Source organism: Xyrauchen texanus, chromosome 26 (assembly GCF_025860055.1).
Source record: "Xyrauchen texanus isolate HMW12.3.18 chromosome 26, RBS_HiC_50CHRs, whole genome shotgun sequence".
In the NCBI taxonomy this organism is placed as follows: Eukaryota; Metazoa; Chordata; class Actinopteri; order Cypriniformes; family Catostomidae; genus Xyrauchen; species Xyrauchen texanus.
Genome location: NC_068301.1, coordinates 16,059,157 through 16,076,854, shown reverse-complemented (window position 1 = coordinate 16,076,854; position 17,698 = coordinate 16,059,157). Strand labels below are relative to the sequence as shown.

The window sequence follows — 17,698 nt, the reverse complement described above, 5'->3', positions numbered from 1 at the left end:
TTCATTCAATTGTGAAATCTCATTGGTAAAACCTCCTCCTCCTCATAGCTGTACATTCAACTTCATATATCTTCTAATTGGCTGTGACTGTATCACACTGCAAAGCAGTTTCACATTCAACGTGGCTTGCCGCTGGAAACTTGACGCATCACACCTAGTTAGAACATGGTCTAAAGCAATTGTTCTCAACTAGTTTTGCTTCAGTATCCAAATTTGACAATGGACATCAAGCGCCAACCTAACACAGTAACAAATGTAACCTGCATTTGATCTATTCTGGGTCATATTTTATTTTATCTTGCATAGTATTGTTCATGGTTTTTAAGTATAAGGGTATGTATCAAGTGACATTATTTGTATTGCTGATGTCAACAACAAAAGAAAATTGAAGTTTTTTCTCCCCACTTTTAAAAGTTGATGAGCCTATTTATTTATATGAGCCTATTATATTTATTATCCAGTTTATTTTCTGATATCAAACATAATTCAAACAAAACATATATTACACAAGAGCAAAAATGTACATAATTTGTCCATTAGTCTTGGAAGTCCAGACTTTAAAGCTCTTTATGTACTTGTCCTTATATTTACAGAGCAGTGCCTTTATAGTGGTATTTAATATGCTGCGGCTATTTAGATTTTTGAGAGATTTCACTTCCTCCATAGCACTTTAAAATAGAAAATTCCACTAAATGGGTCATATCAGTTTTGTGGTCTGGTTAGAGCAAAAAATATAATTGCCATGAGTGGTTATGTGATGGCTTGTGCCATACTCATGCAAAAACCAGGCTTCAGATTGTTTCAGATGAGAAGGCATATTTACAGAATAAAGTGCAGAAAGTGGTATAGAAATAACATTTGCCTTGGTTGCCTGAAATTTTGTTTGGGGTTAGGGTTAGCCAAACATCTCGGGTTACTTTGATGTTACCCTTGTTCCCTGAAAAAGCAGAACGAGATGCTGCGCTTGATTCAGCACTTTGGGAATGTCTTTTAGGAGTGACCAGCTGTGAATATGTGTGCAACTCATCAATGAAATTGACTAGAATTTATAGCCTCTGTTGGTGACATCATCAGAATGCGCCTGTACCAGGGCTATAAATAGATGTGCCACAGGTGCATCGTCAGGTCTTTTGTCTGAGTAACAGTCCTGGGACATCCTCAGTGCGGCAATGAAGCGCAGCATCTCGTTCCGCTTTTTCAGGGAACAAGGGTTACAGCAAAGTAACCCGAGACATTCCCTTATCAAAAGTTGCACTTAATGCTGTGCTTGATTCAGCACTTTGGGAACGACAAAACCCACGCCGCCGCACTGTGGGTATCTGGACCCCTTACGGTTGTGTAGTGTGTGCGCTCTCAAGAGCGCGAGAGGTCTCAGACATGAGCTTGTGATGTTGACTCAAGGATGTAAGATCCGGAGTTGCATGGACATCCAAACTATAAAATCTTATGAATGTGTGCAAGAGGACCAGCCTGCCGCATTACAAACATGCTGTAGAGGGACACCCCCAACCAAAGCTTTAGAAGAAGCGGCCCCACTGGTAGAATGAGCCCTGATGCCAATATCATCCCTTACCCAAAGTGACATTGTCTGTTTTGTGGTGGCCGTCACCCTGTAATGGCTCTGATGTTAGACAAATAGTTGTCCTGACTTACGCCACTGGCTGGTTCGGTGGACATAAGCCTGAAGAGCATAGACTGGACACAGTCTGTGAAATTCCTCCTGATCCAGCGTTATAAACGGCGGAGGACAGAAGGATTCAAGAGTGAATGGATGTACGGTCGACAAAGGAACCTTAGGCAGGTAGTCAGGATGAGGATGCAATATTGCTTTCCCCATTCCTGGGGGAAAGTCTAAGCAGGATGGCAAGACAGACAGAGCCTGCAAATTCCCAATTCTTTTTAAAGAAGTAATAGCCATAAGAAAAACCATCTTCAGAGTCAGAAGCTTGTAGGACACTGACTCTAAAGGTTCAAAAGGGGTCTCAACCAGACCCTCAAGGACTACAGCTAAGTCAGATGAAGGGATCCTGGTCCTAACAGGAGGCCTCAGTCGCATAGCTCCACGAAAAAACGAGTGAGCAAAGGATGTTTCCCCAGTGGCACCCTGTCAATCAAGACGTGGCAAGACGATAGAGTGGCCACATAAACCCTGAGAGTGGCGGGGAATGTGCCTGCTGGTAATTTTTCCTGCAGAAAGCCCAGAACTGAAGCAATCTGGTAGTTAACTGGATCTGCATTACGTGCAGTACACCACCTTCCAAAGACACCCTATATAACCCCAAAGACATAACTTCTTCTAGTAGAAGGAGCCCTAGCACTTAGAATGGTCTCAATAACTTCAGGTAAAAACCCAGTGTCCCTCAGTTCATACCCTTCAGGGGCCAAACATGGGGGCCGAGGATTAAATATTGTCCCCTGCGCTTGAGACAAAAGGTCTCTCCTCTCCGGTATCGCCCAAGGTGAGCCGTCGAGGAGAGATATTACCTCCGAGAACCATACTCTGTTTGGCCAACATGGTGCTATCAGTAAGAGGCAAGACCCTTGGTGGCGAACTCTGGCTAGATCTCCCAGGAGCAGAGAAACCGGAGGGAACACATACAGGCGCATTATGGGCCATGTATCGCGTCCAGACCCAGGGGGGCTGGGTGACTCAGAGAGAAGTAGAGGGGACTTTGCGCTGCCTGTTGGGAGGCAGAGAGGTCCACCTCTGGTTCGTAAAATCTTAGCCAGATTTGTTTCACTACCTCGGGGTGGAGTTTCTCCCATCACCGTTCTGACAATTAATATCTTGAACTTGAGCACCTTGACTGAACGGTTCAAGCCTTGAAGATCTACGATCGGACACAATCCCCCATCCTTCTTGGGAACCAGGAAGTATCTGCTGTAGTAACCTGACTCTCTCCCTAGAAGGGGAACATGTTCTATGGCCCCTTTGACTAGGAGATTTTGCAGTTCTTGTGACAGTAAATGTGCTTGTTCCGGTTTCCTCCAGTTGAAACGCGGAGGATGGCGAACAAATTTAATTCTGTAGCATTTCTCTGTCCTTAGGACCTACATAGAAATAACTGGCAGTAGTTACCATGCTGCAAGGTTCTCTGAAACGGGTACCAATTTTGATACTTCCGGTTGAGGGAATGTTGGATGTTCCGCGTCCTGGGCGACAACAGGAAGCAACGGAACACCCAACATTTCACTGGAAACTGCTAGCTCCCAGAAACACTGAAGGAAATAAAGAGGTTCCGTGGGGGTGTCAGGAAGGTGCCGGCAAATGTTTTGCGTGCCACGTCCCGAGGGGGGCTACCCCTACAAGGCGGGCGCAAGACCAGGGGGTCTTGCTTTGGAGGCTGCTGAGGGCGATGAGCCGATCCCCACTCTTTGGGGAACGCGACTCGCCACACTCTGTTTTTGGGCCTACCTTCTAGATGGACCGGGGGGAGGTTGGGTGGCCGGCAGCCCCTCCCTCTGAGTGCGGTGAGGAAGGAATAGCAAAAAGGCTTCCTTGTTTCTTTTTACCTCCCGAAACCTATTAATGAATGTATTCAACGAGTCGCCCGAACAGGCCAGAAGGTGAAATCGGGGCATCAAGAAGGAACACTTTGTCCTTATCCTTAATGCCTGAAAGGTTTAGCCACAGATGCCTCTCTGTGCTGACCAAAGCAACCATTAAACGGCCTACAGCGCAAGCTGTCTGCTTGGTCGCACGGAGAGATAAATCTGTGGCTCAATAAATGAGTCAACTCGTCATGGAGGTCATCAAAGAAGGGGAGAGACTGATTTTGATTTCCCTTTCCCCGGCCACCAGACAGAAATGTGTCTTCTAATTCTGATCGTTTGGGGGTCTCTTGTTCATGCGGCCAGTCTAACTGTAATCTGGCCACCGCACGAGTAACCACCTCAAGCAATTCCTCAACTGCTTTGTCATCACGCGAGGAATGCTCAGAGGTAGGCAACTCAGAGTCCGCAGTCCCAAGAGATTCATCGTCCCTCTCATGAACTGAAGAGGTGCTCAGGCGTGCTTCAAGATCACGCGAGGGACCGGTTGGATCTGGAGAGAGAGCGAGTGATAGGGAGAAACCTGTCTCTCGCTCCTCAGCCAGATCCATACGTGAGCCCCACGATGAAATGGTGGGTGCTAGCTCTTGGATGTAAGTTATACGAGCATGCAGCATCTTCACTGTGAGAAGCTCACAATGCTCACACCCGCGTCACTCCAACGCAAGAGCAACGTGCTCTTCCCCCAAACAAACAAAACAAAACTGGTGTGTGTCCAATTCAGGCATATGACGAAAACAGGGAAACACACACCGTTTGCTTTGTTTATCGCAAATTTTTCTCTTTGTCTTTTACACTTAATGATTTCTGCACACTGTCTGACAAATCTAACTCCTATTAGATGAAAATAAAGAGTTTGAGAGGCTTGAGAAGCACATCACAGAGTGGTCTGAAGACAAAAGACCCGACGATGCACCTGTGGCAGATCTATAGCCCTGGTACTGGCGCATTCTGATGATGTCACCAACAGAGGCTATAAATTCTAGTCAATTTCATTGACGTGTTGCACACATATTCACAGCTGGTCACTCCAAAAAGACGTTCCCAAAGCGCTGAATCTAGCGCAGCATTAAGTGCAGCTTTTGATGAGGGAACAATTATTTTATGGAGAAAAAAACACTGGTTTTGTTCTTTCACTGCTGTCCTTGACCCTAGCTAAAAAGACCTGCAACCCATTTAAAGGGTCGTGACCCACCAGTTGAGGAACACTGGTGTAATGTTCAAGGAATTGGGTGGTTGTGCGTAGTGGGCTAAAGCACAGAACTGGTAAGCAGAAGGTAGCCAACAGCCACCACCATTGTGTCCTTGAGCAAGGCATTTGACTCCAGGTTGCTCCGAGGGGATTGTAATAAGTGCACTGTAAGTCGATTTGGATAAAAGCATCTGCCAAATGCATAATAAATGTAAATGGAATGTTAGCCATATAATGTGCATCTGTAATAATAACTGTTTCTTGAATGAGTATTATATTGACACATTTCTTAAATTACATAGCTAGATAAACACAAAATTACACATATTGTTAATAAGTTTTGCATTGTTTGTGTTCTGTCTGCATTATGTTGCCAAAATTTGTCACATAATTTGCAATGTCAATTTTATCATGCAAGTGATGTATAACATAATACCCTATACCAAATCAAGGACCACCCAATAAAACCAGTGGACCACCTTCTCAATATTACAGAAATCAATACACTTAGTGAGCACTACGATACAATCTTCTGGATAATATGATCTGCTTCTGTGCTGGTTTGTATATTTGACAAATCAAATTCTTTCTATGACAACTGTAAGAAATGTATCTCTTTTCCTTAGCTTTGTTCTACAAGGTACATTACACTTTTAATTGTTCTCTCTCTTGGCCTGATGTTTGCCGATACTTCAGGTGCATGATAATGAAATAACCCCCACCAGCAGGTGTTCATCATGTTGAGGTTCAGCAACACCAGCACAAACTAGTCCCTGTTTACACCTGGTATTAATATCCATCTCAGGTGCTGCAGTAAAATGTGGGCAGCGGAGACATGTTTCTGTTTACACCTGGTATTTGCATGCATATCAAATGCATCTACATTTTCTGATTTTGCTAAGAGGAGGGTCCCTGAATTCATGACTGCATTCATCATTTACTATGTCTGTATATTGTTGCATGTTAATAAAGCAAAGAAAAGCACACTGTTGCCCTCAGAAATACAAATGCATTTCAAGCAGAATGCTCAGTTATTTTAAGTTGTGCATGCTTCACATAATCCACATTTATTCATTTGCATACTGTTTATTCTGTTGGTGGACACTTTTATTCAAAGCAATTTATCTGTGAATTCAGCATACTGTATTTAAAATATTCAGTAAAGTCTTGTGCATGTATGTGCATGGGCTTTAAAAAAAATCTTATTTTAATAAGGCTTCATTCCAAATGACATCTATCAGCAGTCCAATTACCAGACACAGGCCTCGAGGGAGACATCACATAAAGCCTGCATAATGCCAAACAAAGTTTGTGAGAGGGGTCCAAATTCCCCATAACAGCTAAACTGACATTTCCATTCATAGAGGATAGTGCATTTCTTTTAGCAGGAAACTGAGTCTTAAGATGAGAGACAGGATCGGAAGGTTTGGAGTGCTTTCTCATTTCAACCTTTCATCAATTAACTATTTACTGTTGATGCTTTTATTGCAATCATAATACTGCAAACAATTTTGAGGTCACACTTTATATTAAGTGGCCTTAATTTCTATGTACTAACATTAAATACATACAAGACTGTGTAACTACATGTTATTCTGCAAAATTCCCACATTTGCTGCTACTGAGGTTGAGGTGCGGATAGGTTTAGGAGTAAGGGTGGGTTAGGATTAGGGGTAAAGCTAACAGTGTAACTACAAATGTAACTAAATGCAAGTACTTTTCATGTAATTACAATGCAACCGATCTGTGTAATCGGTTGCATTGTAAGTACATAATCAGTACACTGTATCAGATGTCCTGGTACTACTATGAAGTACATAGTAGTTAAGGCAACCTAATATAAAGTGGGTCCCATGTTGAGAGTCTTATTGGAATCCAACAGGTCAAGACTTCTGGGTGGGATGTGATCTTTAAACAAAATCTACTCTTGCTTTTATACTTTAAGAATAAAACACGAATCATTACAGTTGTAAACTTGAACACTAAGGGGCGAATTCACTAAACAGCTGCTCTAATTTTTTATATTTTAGTTTAGCACAAAAACCTGTGTCTTTTTTACAAACCACCCAGACTACAACTTAAACAGGCACTTAATAAAACAGCATTGTATCATTAATATTTATGTAAGTTTATTGTCATTCTTTTAAAAACACAATTTCTATGTAAATAAAGGTTTATCATTGATTGTCCCTTATTAAAAAAAACACATTGCTATTTGCTCACAAAGAGCATTAGAACTGGGCATATGTATACATGTACAATATGTATTGTAGTTGAGCACACTTTTGACATTTTAAAGTGCAAATTCAGGTTCCTGGATCAGAGTGGTGCAGCGATCCTGCACAGTCCCAGTAAAGTATGCCAGATTGGAGTAGACTGCTGCATCGTCCTCAACCTAGCATTTAAAACTGACTTGCAAGATTGAGAATTGCGCCAAGCAAAATGCGTTCAGCAATAAATGTTTGGGTGTGTCTGCACTGTTAGCTGATTTGCAAACCTCCTTTAGTGAACTGTTTGCTAAAAACAATACTAACAGCAGATGCAAATAAACAAAGCTATCATCGGGCACTTAGTTAACCCCCCCCCGAATCAGCTCAACAGCACAACTGATATAATGTCCCCATTTTCCAATGGATTTATGCTAATAGCTATGCAAAAGTACTCTACACAAGGTGTCACATCATTTTAATTTCTTTTTCAACTGGGTCTTTGAAACGTTTGGTCTCTATTCACTGCCACAGTGATACCAAGACTATACAGACTACATTCTTAAATTATGAAATACATTACTGTACAACACCTCACATCTAGATTTCAAGTCGCATTCAGCATTCGTTGTCTACACCGACACAGACGTTTCATAAATGGGTTGCAGGTCTTTTTAGCTAGGGTAAAGGACAGCAGTGAAAGAACAAAACCAGTGGTTTTTCCTCCATAAAATAATTGTTCCCTCATCAAAAGCTGCACTTAATGCTGCGCTTGATTCAGCGCTTTGGGAACGTCTTTTAGGAGTGACCAGCTGTGAATATGTGTGCAACACGTCAATGAAATTGACTAGAATTTATAGCCTCTGTTGGTGACATCATCAGAATGCGCCAGTACCAGGGCTATAGATTATTTATTTTGTAGGCAGTTATAGCACCAGTTGGAACAAAATGGAACAGGACACCCGTTTACTGCAACAGACACTTCCAGTGAAGACAGCATCATTGATTATAATGGGTTCTATTGCTTTTTTCGTGTCCAGTGTAGACAGGATGTAAGAGAGAGAAGAGGAAGCTAATTGTTAAGTTACATACCTCCTTGGATACAAAAAAAAACATGGATAGAAATTAATACAGGAGAACTTGTAACAATTTGCATAATCCAGATGAGACTCTAACTGTTCACTGGTCATTCAAAACTCAAAATGAAAGTGGACATACGGACATCTTGGCCGAATGTAAGTGAGTACCATATGTATAAGGCAAGCAACTACTGTAACAAGACCATGTTGTCCAATGTTTCACTTTTTTAAATTACATTAAAAACAGATGTGGCATGCAGAATGTGTCTGTTGCATACACTAAACATATTAAATATAGCACTCTAGTATGTTTGAGTTTTGCTAAATTTTGTTAATTGTGTTGCAACTGCATTCAAGTTTGTTGTTTTGAATATTCAGTCACTTACCGAACTCCCTGGGTACAGAGATAGCGTACACACAGCTTTGTCCTGTTGTGTAGTTCCTGGGGAAATTCGGTGACAGCACTGTTCCCTCTGTCCCAGTTGAGTGACTTCCACATGGTGCTGTTTACATAAACACCAACATCTCCCATTACATGGTGTTTACAGCTTAAAAATTCATGATAAAACATGTATTGTTGACTATCTATCTATCTATCTATCTATCTATCTATCTATCTATCTATCTATCTATCTATCTATCTATCTATCTATCTATCTATCTATCTATCTATCTATCTATCTATCTATCTATCTCTCTGTCCGTCCGTCCGTCCGTCCGTCCATCCATCCATCCATCCATCCATCCATCCATCCATCCATCCATCCATCCAAACTAACCTTCAAACTCTTCCAGGCAAAGCTTTGTCAAGCCAGTCTTAAACTGCCTTAATCTGAGTCTTAATACATTTTCCATTTATTGTTTTGTTTTTTAGTCAATAACACTAAGCCACTAATTTGTTATAGCTAAGTGGTAAAGGTGCAGGCTACCACCCCTGGAGTTTGTTAGTTTGCAAGTTTGAATCCAAGGGAGTGCTGAGTGACTCCAGCCAGGTCTCCCAAGCAACCAAATCAGGGCCCGGTTTCTAGGGAGGCTAGAGTCACATGGGGTAACCTCCTCGTGGTCGCTGTAACTTGGTTTGTTCTTGGTGGGCACGTGGTGAGTTGAGCGTGGATGTTGTGGTGGATGGCGTGAAGCCTCCACACATGCTATGTCTCTATTGGCAAGTCGAGTCACTACGCAACCACGAGGACTTAAAAGCGCATTGGGAATTGGGCCTTCCAAAATTGGGTGAAAAAGGGGAAAAAAAGGAATGTCTCTTCAATATTCGTATTACTTGTTTTTCTTACCTTGACAGCTGGGTAGACCCCGGTTCCAGCCAGGCCTGCCATCATCACCCATGATGCAGGTAAGCGTGGAATAGCCCTGGAGGACGTAGCCTGCCTCACAGTAGAAGGTCACAGTGGAGCCCAGCTTGTAGTCACTGCCCAACCGAGTGCCATTCATCACATTACCAGGATCAAAGCATGACTCCCTCAGCTTGGCTGCATAAAATAGAGAGAAGGTGGATGAGAAGCAAGGGATGAAAATCATTTTAGGCATATACTGCAGGATGGCCACTGGATGAAACTGAATTTCTCTGTTTAACAAACACATTATCTTTCTAGAAAACGACTCTTGAAACCCTCAGAGGATAAGTCACACTTAAACTAATTCTGCACTTGCTACAATAACATTTTCGCCCATCTAAAAAGTGACAAGTTTTATTATGTTTACACCAGAATAAATAAAAAACTTCTACCTGACTGAGGGTTGTGAAGTTTAGGTTGACAGACCTGGTAGGTAATGTCAGGGCCTACCTTTATACTCCAGGTGGAAGCCAGTGTAGCTGACAGAGCCATCACTGCGGAAGGCCAGGTACATGGTGTTGGAGCTGCTCTCGATCCGTTCTGGAAGCTTACTGTCCTGGAAGCTCCCGATCAATGGGCTGTTACTGTCCAGTCCATCGTATATATACAAGAAGTCATAGTTGGGCTCAATGCTGAAGCTATAATGGAGACAGAGGGGGAAAGAAGATCAAAGAGGAGTTTTTAATATGAAGAGATTAAAGCAAGGCTGTGGTAAATGATTCCCGAAATCATCCTTATGAACAGTGGTATAAAGTAAAACAAATCCAAAGAAGGTGTAACCTGAGTAAATTAATTTTAATTTTAATTAAATCAGTAACCTTAACCCCTAAACCTAACACAACCCATACCCTAAACATAATCTAAACCCTAACCTTACCCATACCTCAACCTCAGAAGCAGTGTGAATCTTGTGAGAATTTTGCAGAACAACATACAGTTACATGATAGATAAACTGTATTGTATGCATTTTAATGTTAGTACATAGTAGTGAAAGACATCTAATATAAAGTGGGACCTTTGATTTTTTAGGATTACCATATTAGCAAGAGATAATTGGAATTAAAGCAACGATTTACCTGCTGTGAATACATACCCAACTAACTTGTGTGAAGTACAACAATTCTGTTTCTGATTTCTCTATATGCATACATGAGAATGGACCATTAAGGTATACATACTGTATAAATACCCAATAGTGAAATGCCAGCGATGCATTCCCATACTCTTAAAAGCACACATAAAAGGCAGTATCAGCAGCTCTGCCATGCTCAAAGCTTCCCGAGACAGAGAGCCACACAGACAAACACTTGCACCCTTTCATTTACAGCAAGGTGCGATGATAAGGTCTCCACTATCAGTACAGTCATTTGCATGAGATGGATTGTGACTGAATCAGATTTAAGCTCGCTTTTTACCCATTATGTAAAAAGAGAATGCTAAGCGTGCCTGCCACACTTGACTGCGTCAGAATATACTGCTTAGAGGTTATTGTAGGATAATTCATACAAAGGATAAGATCCTTTACAGCAAATTAAAAAAGCCATTAATTTTTGATAAACAGATGCACCAGACTTTTTTCTACTCCATACCATCAGTAGCTGTCAATCAGAAAACAATTATTCTTGTGATAATCAGTTTGATGGCACAAACTGTACGGTTGCTAAATAAAGACAGCAGGTTTAAATTACATTTGTAGTGTTGCTAAAGGAGGTCACTTTTTTGGAAGGTTTGGGGAGGTGTGGGGGCGCAGGTATTGTTTATTTCCAATTTCATTGTGGACATATTTTATACTGTGGATTTTTTAAGGAGAAAGAAGTCAGTAATGGACTGTGTAATGAAAGTCTTTGAGATGGAACTCGAACGAGAGCTATTTATTAGAAAACCTGTTTGTAACATTGCCCTTCTGGCAGAACTCCAATGTGCGTATTTACTCAGAGAGGACAAAATTCAAATGAGAAAAGGGCTACTTCAGATCTAATGCCAACCAAGAGAATGACACTACCTGCTGTGCTAGGTGAAAACAACGTTTCTTTATCATCTGCTTATGAGGCTGATGAATGAATCTAGATACCAGCTGTGAAGGTTTTGAAAAATATTAGTCACAAAAACTGCATATTACCAACTAAATGCCAAAAATACGAGCTCCTGTTGTGATAAATGTTGTTAATTTTGACAGATCGGTGGAATGCAAGATTGTTTTTGAGTTATTACTGTCATTAGAGTGACTGCTCTCGGATGATGAGTCAAAGATGAAAGCGGAGGCAAAGTTTCAGGTTCAACAGTCAAAGCTATTTCAAAGTTAGTGTAGCAGTTGTGTCTGAGAGATATATTTTGGCATCAAAACAAGTTCAACTCAATCAACAGAATTTATGGCATGATATTGATTACCACAAAAAAATATTTTGACTTTTTTGCCCCTCCTTTTCTTTAGCAAAAATCTAGGCTACAGTGAGTCATATACAATGGAAGTGAATGGTGGCTCACTGTTTCAAAAGTGTAGCCACAACACGTAAACAATATGCATGTTGACATGATTTTAATTTGATAATTTCACTTACGAACCTTTTCTGTGTAAAGTTATAGCCAATTTTACAACTTACGATCCCTAAACCCCTAAAATGACTGTAGAAATGATGATGTAAACAACTTTACAGCTCAAACAATTCATATTTTAACAGAAGATTAATGTCAGTGCTTTAATACTCACTTTCACATTTCCACCTTTAAATTCTCCAAAGGTATGTGTGAAAAAGGAAAATTGTGGTAATCAACATTATGCCACAAATGCTGTCAATTTAGTTTAACTTGAAATTAACCCAGATTATTCAATTAAGGGGCTGTTCACATCAGATGAACTTTTGCGTCCAACTGTGCAGTGGCGTATCTGCGTTCCATCTCCCAATCAATTTTGGAGTGTCACCTTGTGGCAGAATTATGCAAGGAGCACATTTGTGTTCAACTAGTTGAAGATGATTAAGTTCCCTGTGGTTCTACCTGACCCCTGATTAAAATACCACCGCCTTACGCCTGAACTAGATCCTCGCGACACACTTTGATCCACGTAGAAAGGAATTGCATGCTAGTTGTGCTATTAGCATTTACATGTAGGTATAGTTACTCCGATTTTCAAATACGACAAACACCTAGCACTGTAACTTAACCCTACGCTGACCCTGGCTGGAAGGACAACCCCGATTGCACCTTGAACATCTCTACGCAATGGCTAAATGAAAAATGGACATAATTAGCAATGTGATTGGACTGTGAAGGAAATTTATCAAGACTGCTTTTATACTAATTGGTCACATCACTCAAGGTAGAGACACCACCATCACGCTACACCTTTAAGGCAAGATGAGAGGAGGTGGAAAAAAAGACCACCATCGGGTTCATTACAGCCAAAATGAGCAAAGAATTCCAGCTGGGCTCATTATCTCTCTCAGACATGAAATACATTTTAATTCAGACAGTGATAGCCATTGCAACTACATAATTACTCAACACATGGACTGCGGCCATGTTGAAGGACACTGTGTGTGCTCATTTCCAATACAGCATTATGACACAGCAGCGTCCAAATGAACTCATGAACTTATCAGCTCTAGATATTATAGCTCAAGTGAGGGCATAAAATAAAGGGCAGGAATATGTGTGCTGTGAGATTATTTCTGATATCCCATCTTACCATCTCATCACCCCCAATTTAAAACTTGCTGGCCCCAACACAACAGTGGGTTGACCTGATATTAACCTTACAACAGAGAACCGCCTCGCCTGCATTCACAAAACTTTCTGAACATCTATGGTGAGAATACAAACCAATCTGAGAAATACAAAGTCATACAGAATAGTTGTTGCATGTTAAAGCAATAAAATAGACATGCCTTTGAGTCATAACTAACGACGCCCTTTACCCATGGAAAAATCACTATAAAGACTCGAGTGGCTTATTGCTTTTATAAAAGGGCTGCAAAAGCTTGCCATAAATATTTTTATGATTAAACTATACAGGAACTATCCATTTTATAAACATTCTTTTACCTGATGAATGCCAAAGACAGGACGTAGTCAGAGTTGACGGCGATCAGCCAGTCGCAGTCCTTGCTGTGCGGGTATGGATGAGGGAAGTTGGGTGACAGAATAAACCCAGAGGAACCAGTGAGATTGCCCCCACATGGAGCTGGGAAAACACAGAGGATTCATTTTAGCAGCATATGGGCATTAGTAACACACAAGGAAAGTCTCTTATTAAAACATGCAACATGAACATCTGTGCAAACCAGGAGTTGAGAGAAAGAGCACTGGAAACACGCAGAGGCGAAGATATTGAGAAATGTTGAAGTTCCTCTGAGGAACCGGACATGTAAAGTGTTCATATTTTATATATGAGAAAGAGAGCAAGAGAGGAAGGTTATTTAGAATATGAAAGGAAAAACCTAAAATTCAGCACCCTAATTTTCTTGCTTCCAAAAAGAAGTCTCTTTATAAAGAAAGAGACAATCCATATGCCATAATTTGATATTCATTAATTTTGGCACACTTTCATGTTGGTGTGAAGATGACAAGGAATCTCAATGACTCAAGGATGAACTACAATTCTTGAGGACGTGCTAACATAAACTGCTTGATATTAGGCTATTTTTCAGACACAAGTTCAGTTGTCAGCATCTATACAATAATGTACCAATTCACTCAGCTTCTTAGGTCTCTGACTCATTATGATCATGCATTATAAAATTAGTAAAATTATACTTATGTATGAGGATTTGTCTAATGTTTACAGATAATTGCAAATGTAATGCAACGTGCGTGCAGCTGTGGAAAAGGCTAAGATTTTAAAGCAATATTCTAATTACAGTGCTTGTAAGGCAGAACTGTATAAAACTGAAATACTTAACATTCATATTTTTGAAGATAATTTCAGCCTTAGTTGTGCTATCTATTTTGGTTTTAGTAAACTTCATACTTTAAGAAATAAAAAAGAAAGTTTGAAAAACACCCATTGACTTGATAGAATGTTCAGCATTCAAAACGTAACTGACAGCAATGATGTTATCTAATTATTTGCATTCCAAATTCCAATTAGTCATCTTAAATCTATTTGCACAGTAAATTTTGATTGTATTGTCTTTTCTTTCCTACCTATATCTAACCATTTTACTCCCAGTATTAGCCCTTACCTATACAGACAGGTGGGCTCGGTTGCCAGTAGTAGCGATTTTCAACTTGTATACAGGTAATCTTTACGTCCCCCTGCAGTTCATACCCAGGATCACATTGAAAGGTCACAGTATCTCCAGGCTCTCTACCATCTCCATTGCGACTACCATTCATGGGCACTCCTGGATCCCTGCAGGCAGTGGCCACTGAACCTGTAATCACACATTAAACAATTTACACCACTACAAGAACTGTCATTGTATGCTGTTAGTCTGACTGGAGGATAGGGCTGTTGCAAAATGCAAACAGATCCACAGTGGGAAAAAACAAACAAACAATAACCAGCCTTACTTAGGCTTAAACCAGCCTAAGATGGTTTACTGGTCTTAACTGATCTTCCAGGCTGGTTAGGCTGGTCTGGATTACTGGGTTTTGTGAGGTTTTGGGCACTTGTCACCTTGACCAGTTTGGAAGAACCAGCTATTGTAGACCAGTTGACAACCAGCATGGTCTGACTGAAAGACCAGCAAGACCAGTTGGAAGACCAGATATACCAACTGAAGACCAGCTTGGCCAGGCTGGAAGATCAAATAGACCATCTTAAGACCATCTTGGCCAGACTGGAGATCAGCTAGACCACCTTACACCAGATAATACCGTTTTAGGCTGGTTTAAGCTGTTTATTTCTTCTTCATCTAAGCAGAGAGGGAACTTATTTGAGAACTTAATGTAAATGCTGGTCTTTGCTGTTCTCCTAGCCTGGTCTTATTTAATAGGTTTTGTTAGGTTTAGACACTTGTCAGCTTAACCAGACTGTAAGACCAGCTACTGTAGACCAGATGATAACCAGCTTGAACAGACTAGGAAACAAGCTAGACCAGCTTAAGACCATCTTGGCCAGGCTGGGAGGCCAGCTAGAGCAGTTGAAGACCAGATTAGTCAAGTTGGAAGACCAGTTTGACCAACTTAAGACCAGCTTGGCCAGGCTAGAAGATCATATAGCCCAGCTTACACCAGCTAATTCAAGCTGTTTTTTTTTTCTTTCTTTTTTCAGCAGGGAGGGCACTTACTTGAGAACTTAATGACAATGCTGGTCTTAGCTGATCTTCCAGCCTGGACAGGCTGATTTACTGGGTTTTGTGAGGGTTTGGGCACTTGTCAGGTTGACCAGACTGGAAGACCAGCTAGACCAAATTATGACAATCTAGGCCAGGCTGGGAGACCAGCTAGTCCTGTTGAAGACCAGTTTGGCTAAGTTGGAAGAACAGTTACACCAACTGAAGACCAGTTTGGGCATACTGGAATACCAGCTTGAGCAGGCTGGAAGACCAAATAGACCATCTTAAGACCACCTTGGCCAGACTGGGGACCAGCTTGACCACCTTACACCAGCTAATACCAGCTTAGGCTGTTTGGATTTTTACAACATGGAGGGCACTTACTTGAGAACTCAATGGCAAATCCAGACTTGCTGATGTAGAAGTCAGTCTCAAACTGAACGATGACCATGTTGAGGGTGCTGTGGATGTTCTCGGGCAGCAGAGAGCCGCTCACCTCCCTCAGAGACATCTCATTCTCAGGGGGCCCGTCCCATACCTTCAGGATGTCATGGGATGCCTCAGTGTCGAAAGCCAGAAACTGCAGACTGTTTATATGAAAATAAACACAAGTACACATCTGTTCATACAAGTCATGCGTCATTAGATGCAAATTGTACAGTGAAAGAACTCAATGCATAGCAAATCAAACAGTATGGTATCAAATGTTATATACAGTCCAACACAGAGACCACTGAGACTACATTGAAAATCTGTGATTTAAAAAAAAAAAATTCAACCTGGAAATAAGCAGAACATTTTAAGGATTTTGAAAGATTTTCAACAAAGAAAAGCTATGATGTAAAATAAAAAAATAAATATTTAATCTTATGCACTATTATAGGTCAACAATGAAACAAGCTAATTTGTGTCATTGACTGTAAATCAGTTTGTTCAAAAGGTCATATTTCCTTGCTTTTATCAAAGCACACAAGATGTTCTTTGGAACAGTCTCAAATGTTTCTGGTTATAACATGGATCTGGTTTTGCAAAACTTGTGGAGTGCATGCTATCATTAAAACATGCATGTCCACAAAAGTTGGACATACCAAATATTAAGAAATTGTGCAATTGTGCATTTTTTAACGTTCAACATTTCAATAAAATTTCTTTGTTGATTATATAATTTAACAATGCATTTTATTATATAATAACTATAATATCATAATTTGTAATGAAACTATTTAAATAAATATAATGAAAAAGTATGTCACTACACTGAAAAAATCAAATGCGTTAAGTAAAATATATATGAAAATAATTTCTTAAGTAGTACTTTAAGTTTCTTAATAAGGTTTTGTCTTGATTTCATGGAAATCATCTAAACATCCATAGAACAAGATGCTATGTAGTTTTTACATTTTAATTTTGTTTAATTTATTGTTTTAATCAGATTTATGTTTAGAATATGAAAAAACTGTTTACCAAACAGATTAAGAAATTTAAGACACTGGAAATGTTTTTTGTTTTTTTGCAGTGAATTTATGTCACTCAGGACCCAGATAGATAATGATTGTGCCAACACAGTGCATGAGTGTTTTCACATTAAAAAGACATACATTATGTGACATACAGTAACATTGCAAAGACTTTAAGGATTATATTTGGCAGAAATAAATGATCACAATTCTTTGCAGAAACCTGACAGAACAGATAGGTAGTTTCAGAGAATCATATCACAGATATTATGCTCCAGGGTTCAATAAAAGCAGGGGAAAATCTCATCTCTATTCTGATCTATAGTCCTTGATAACAATTAGCAATTCGTTCTGATCGAGACGTCAGTCGTAGATGAACAAATGACTGAATATGTGATTTTTCAAAAAGCATTTGCCACTAACAGAATTGGAAAAAGAAAAAAATATTACAGTTCCAGTGCAAAATTAAAACTGCAACATCATTTTAAGCATTATAATGATTTTGGTGGCACAGACCTTGATAAAAAAGGATATTTGTGAGGTACCATCAACTCATCTGATGTCTCCATTTCTCTGTATAGATGAGACATCAATGGCTAGCTCTGGAGAGTGCAGAATATATCCGTGTCAAGAGGGAGTAATA

At 40.3% G+C, this 17,698-nt stretch overlaps 1 protein-coding gene across 1 annotated transcript in view; it reads right to left on the bottom strand.

The window, feature by feature from the left end:
- The window catches only part of LOC127619812 (CUB and sushi domain-containing protein 3-like), a 639,489-nt gene that overhangs the window by 145,054 nt on the left and 476,737 nt on the right, over positions 1–17,698 (bottom strand). Inside the window, exons 26-31 of the mRNA XM_052092811.1 lie at positions 15,983–16,185; positions 14,561–14,752; positions 13,422–13,560; positions 9,830–10,017; positions 9,320–9,514; positions 8,417–8,533 (exon numbers count right to left, since the gene is read on the bottom strand). Of these exons, the coding sequence (XP_051948771.1) occupies positions 8,417–8,533; positions 9,320–9,514; positions 9,830–10,017; positions 13,422–13,560; positions 14,561–14,752; positions 15,983–16,185 (1,034 nt within the window). The remainder of the gene's footprint in view (positions 1–8,416; positions 8,534–9,319; positions 9,515–9,829; positions 10,018–13,421; positions 13,561–14,560; positions 14,753–15,982; positions 16,186–17,698) is intronic.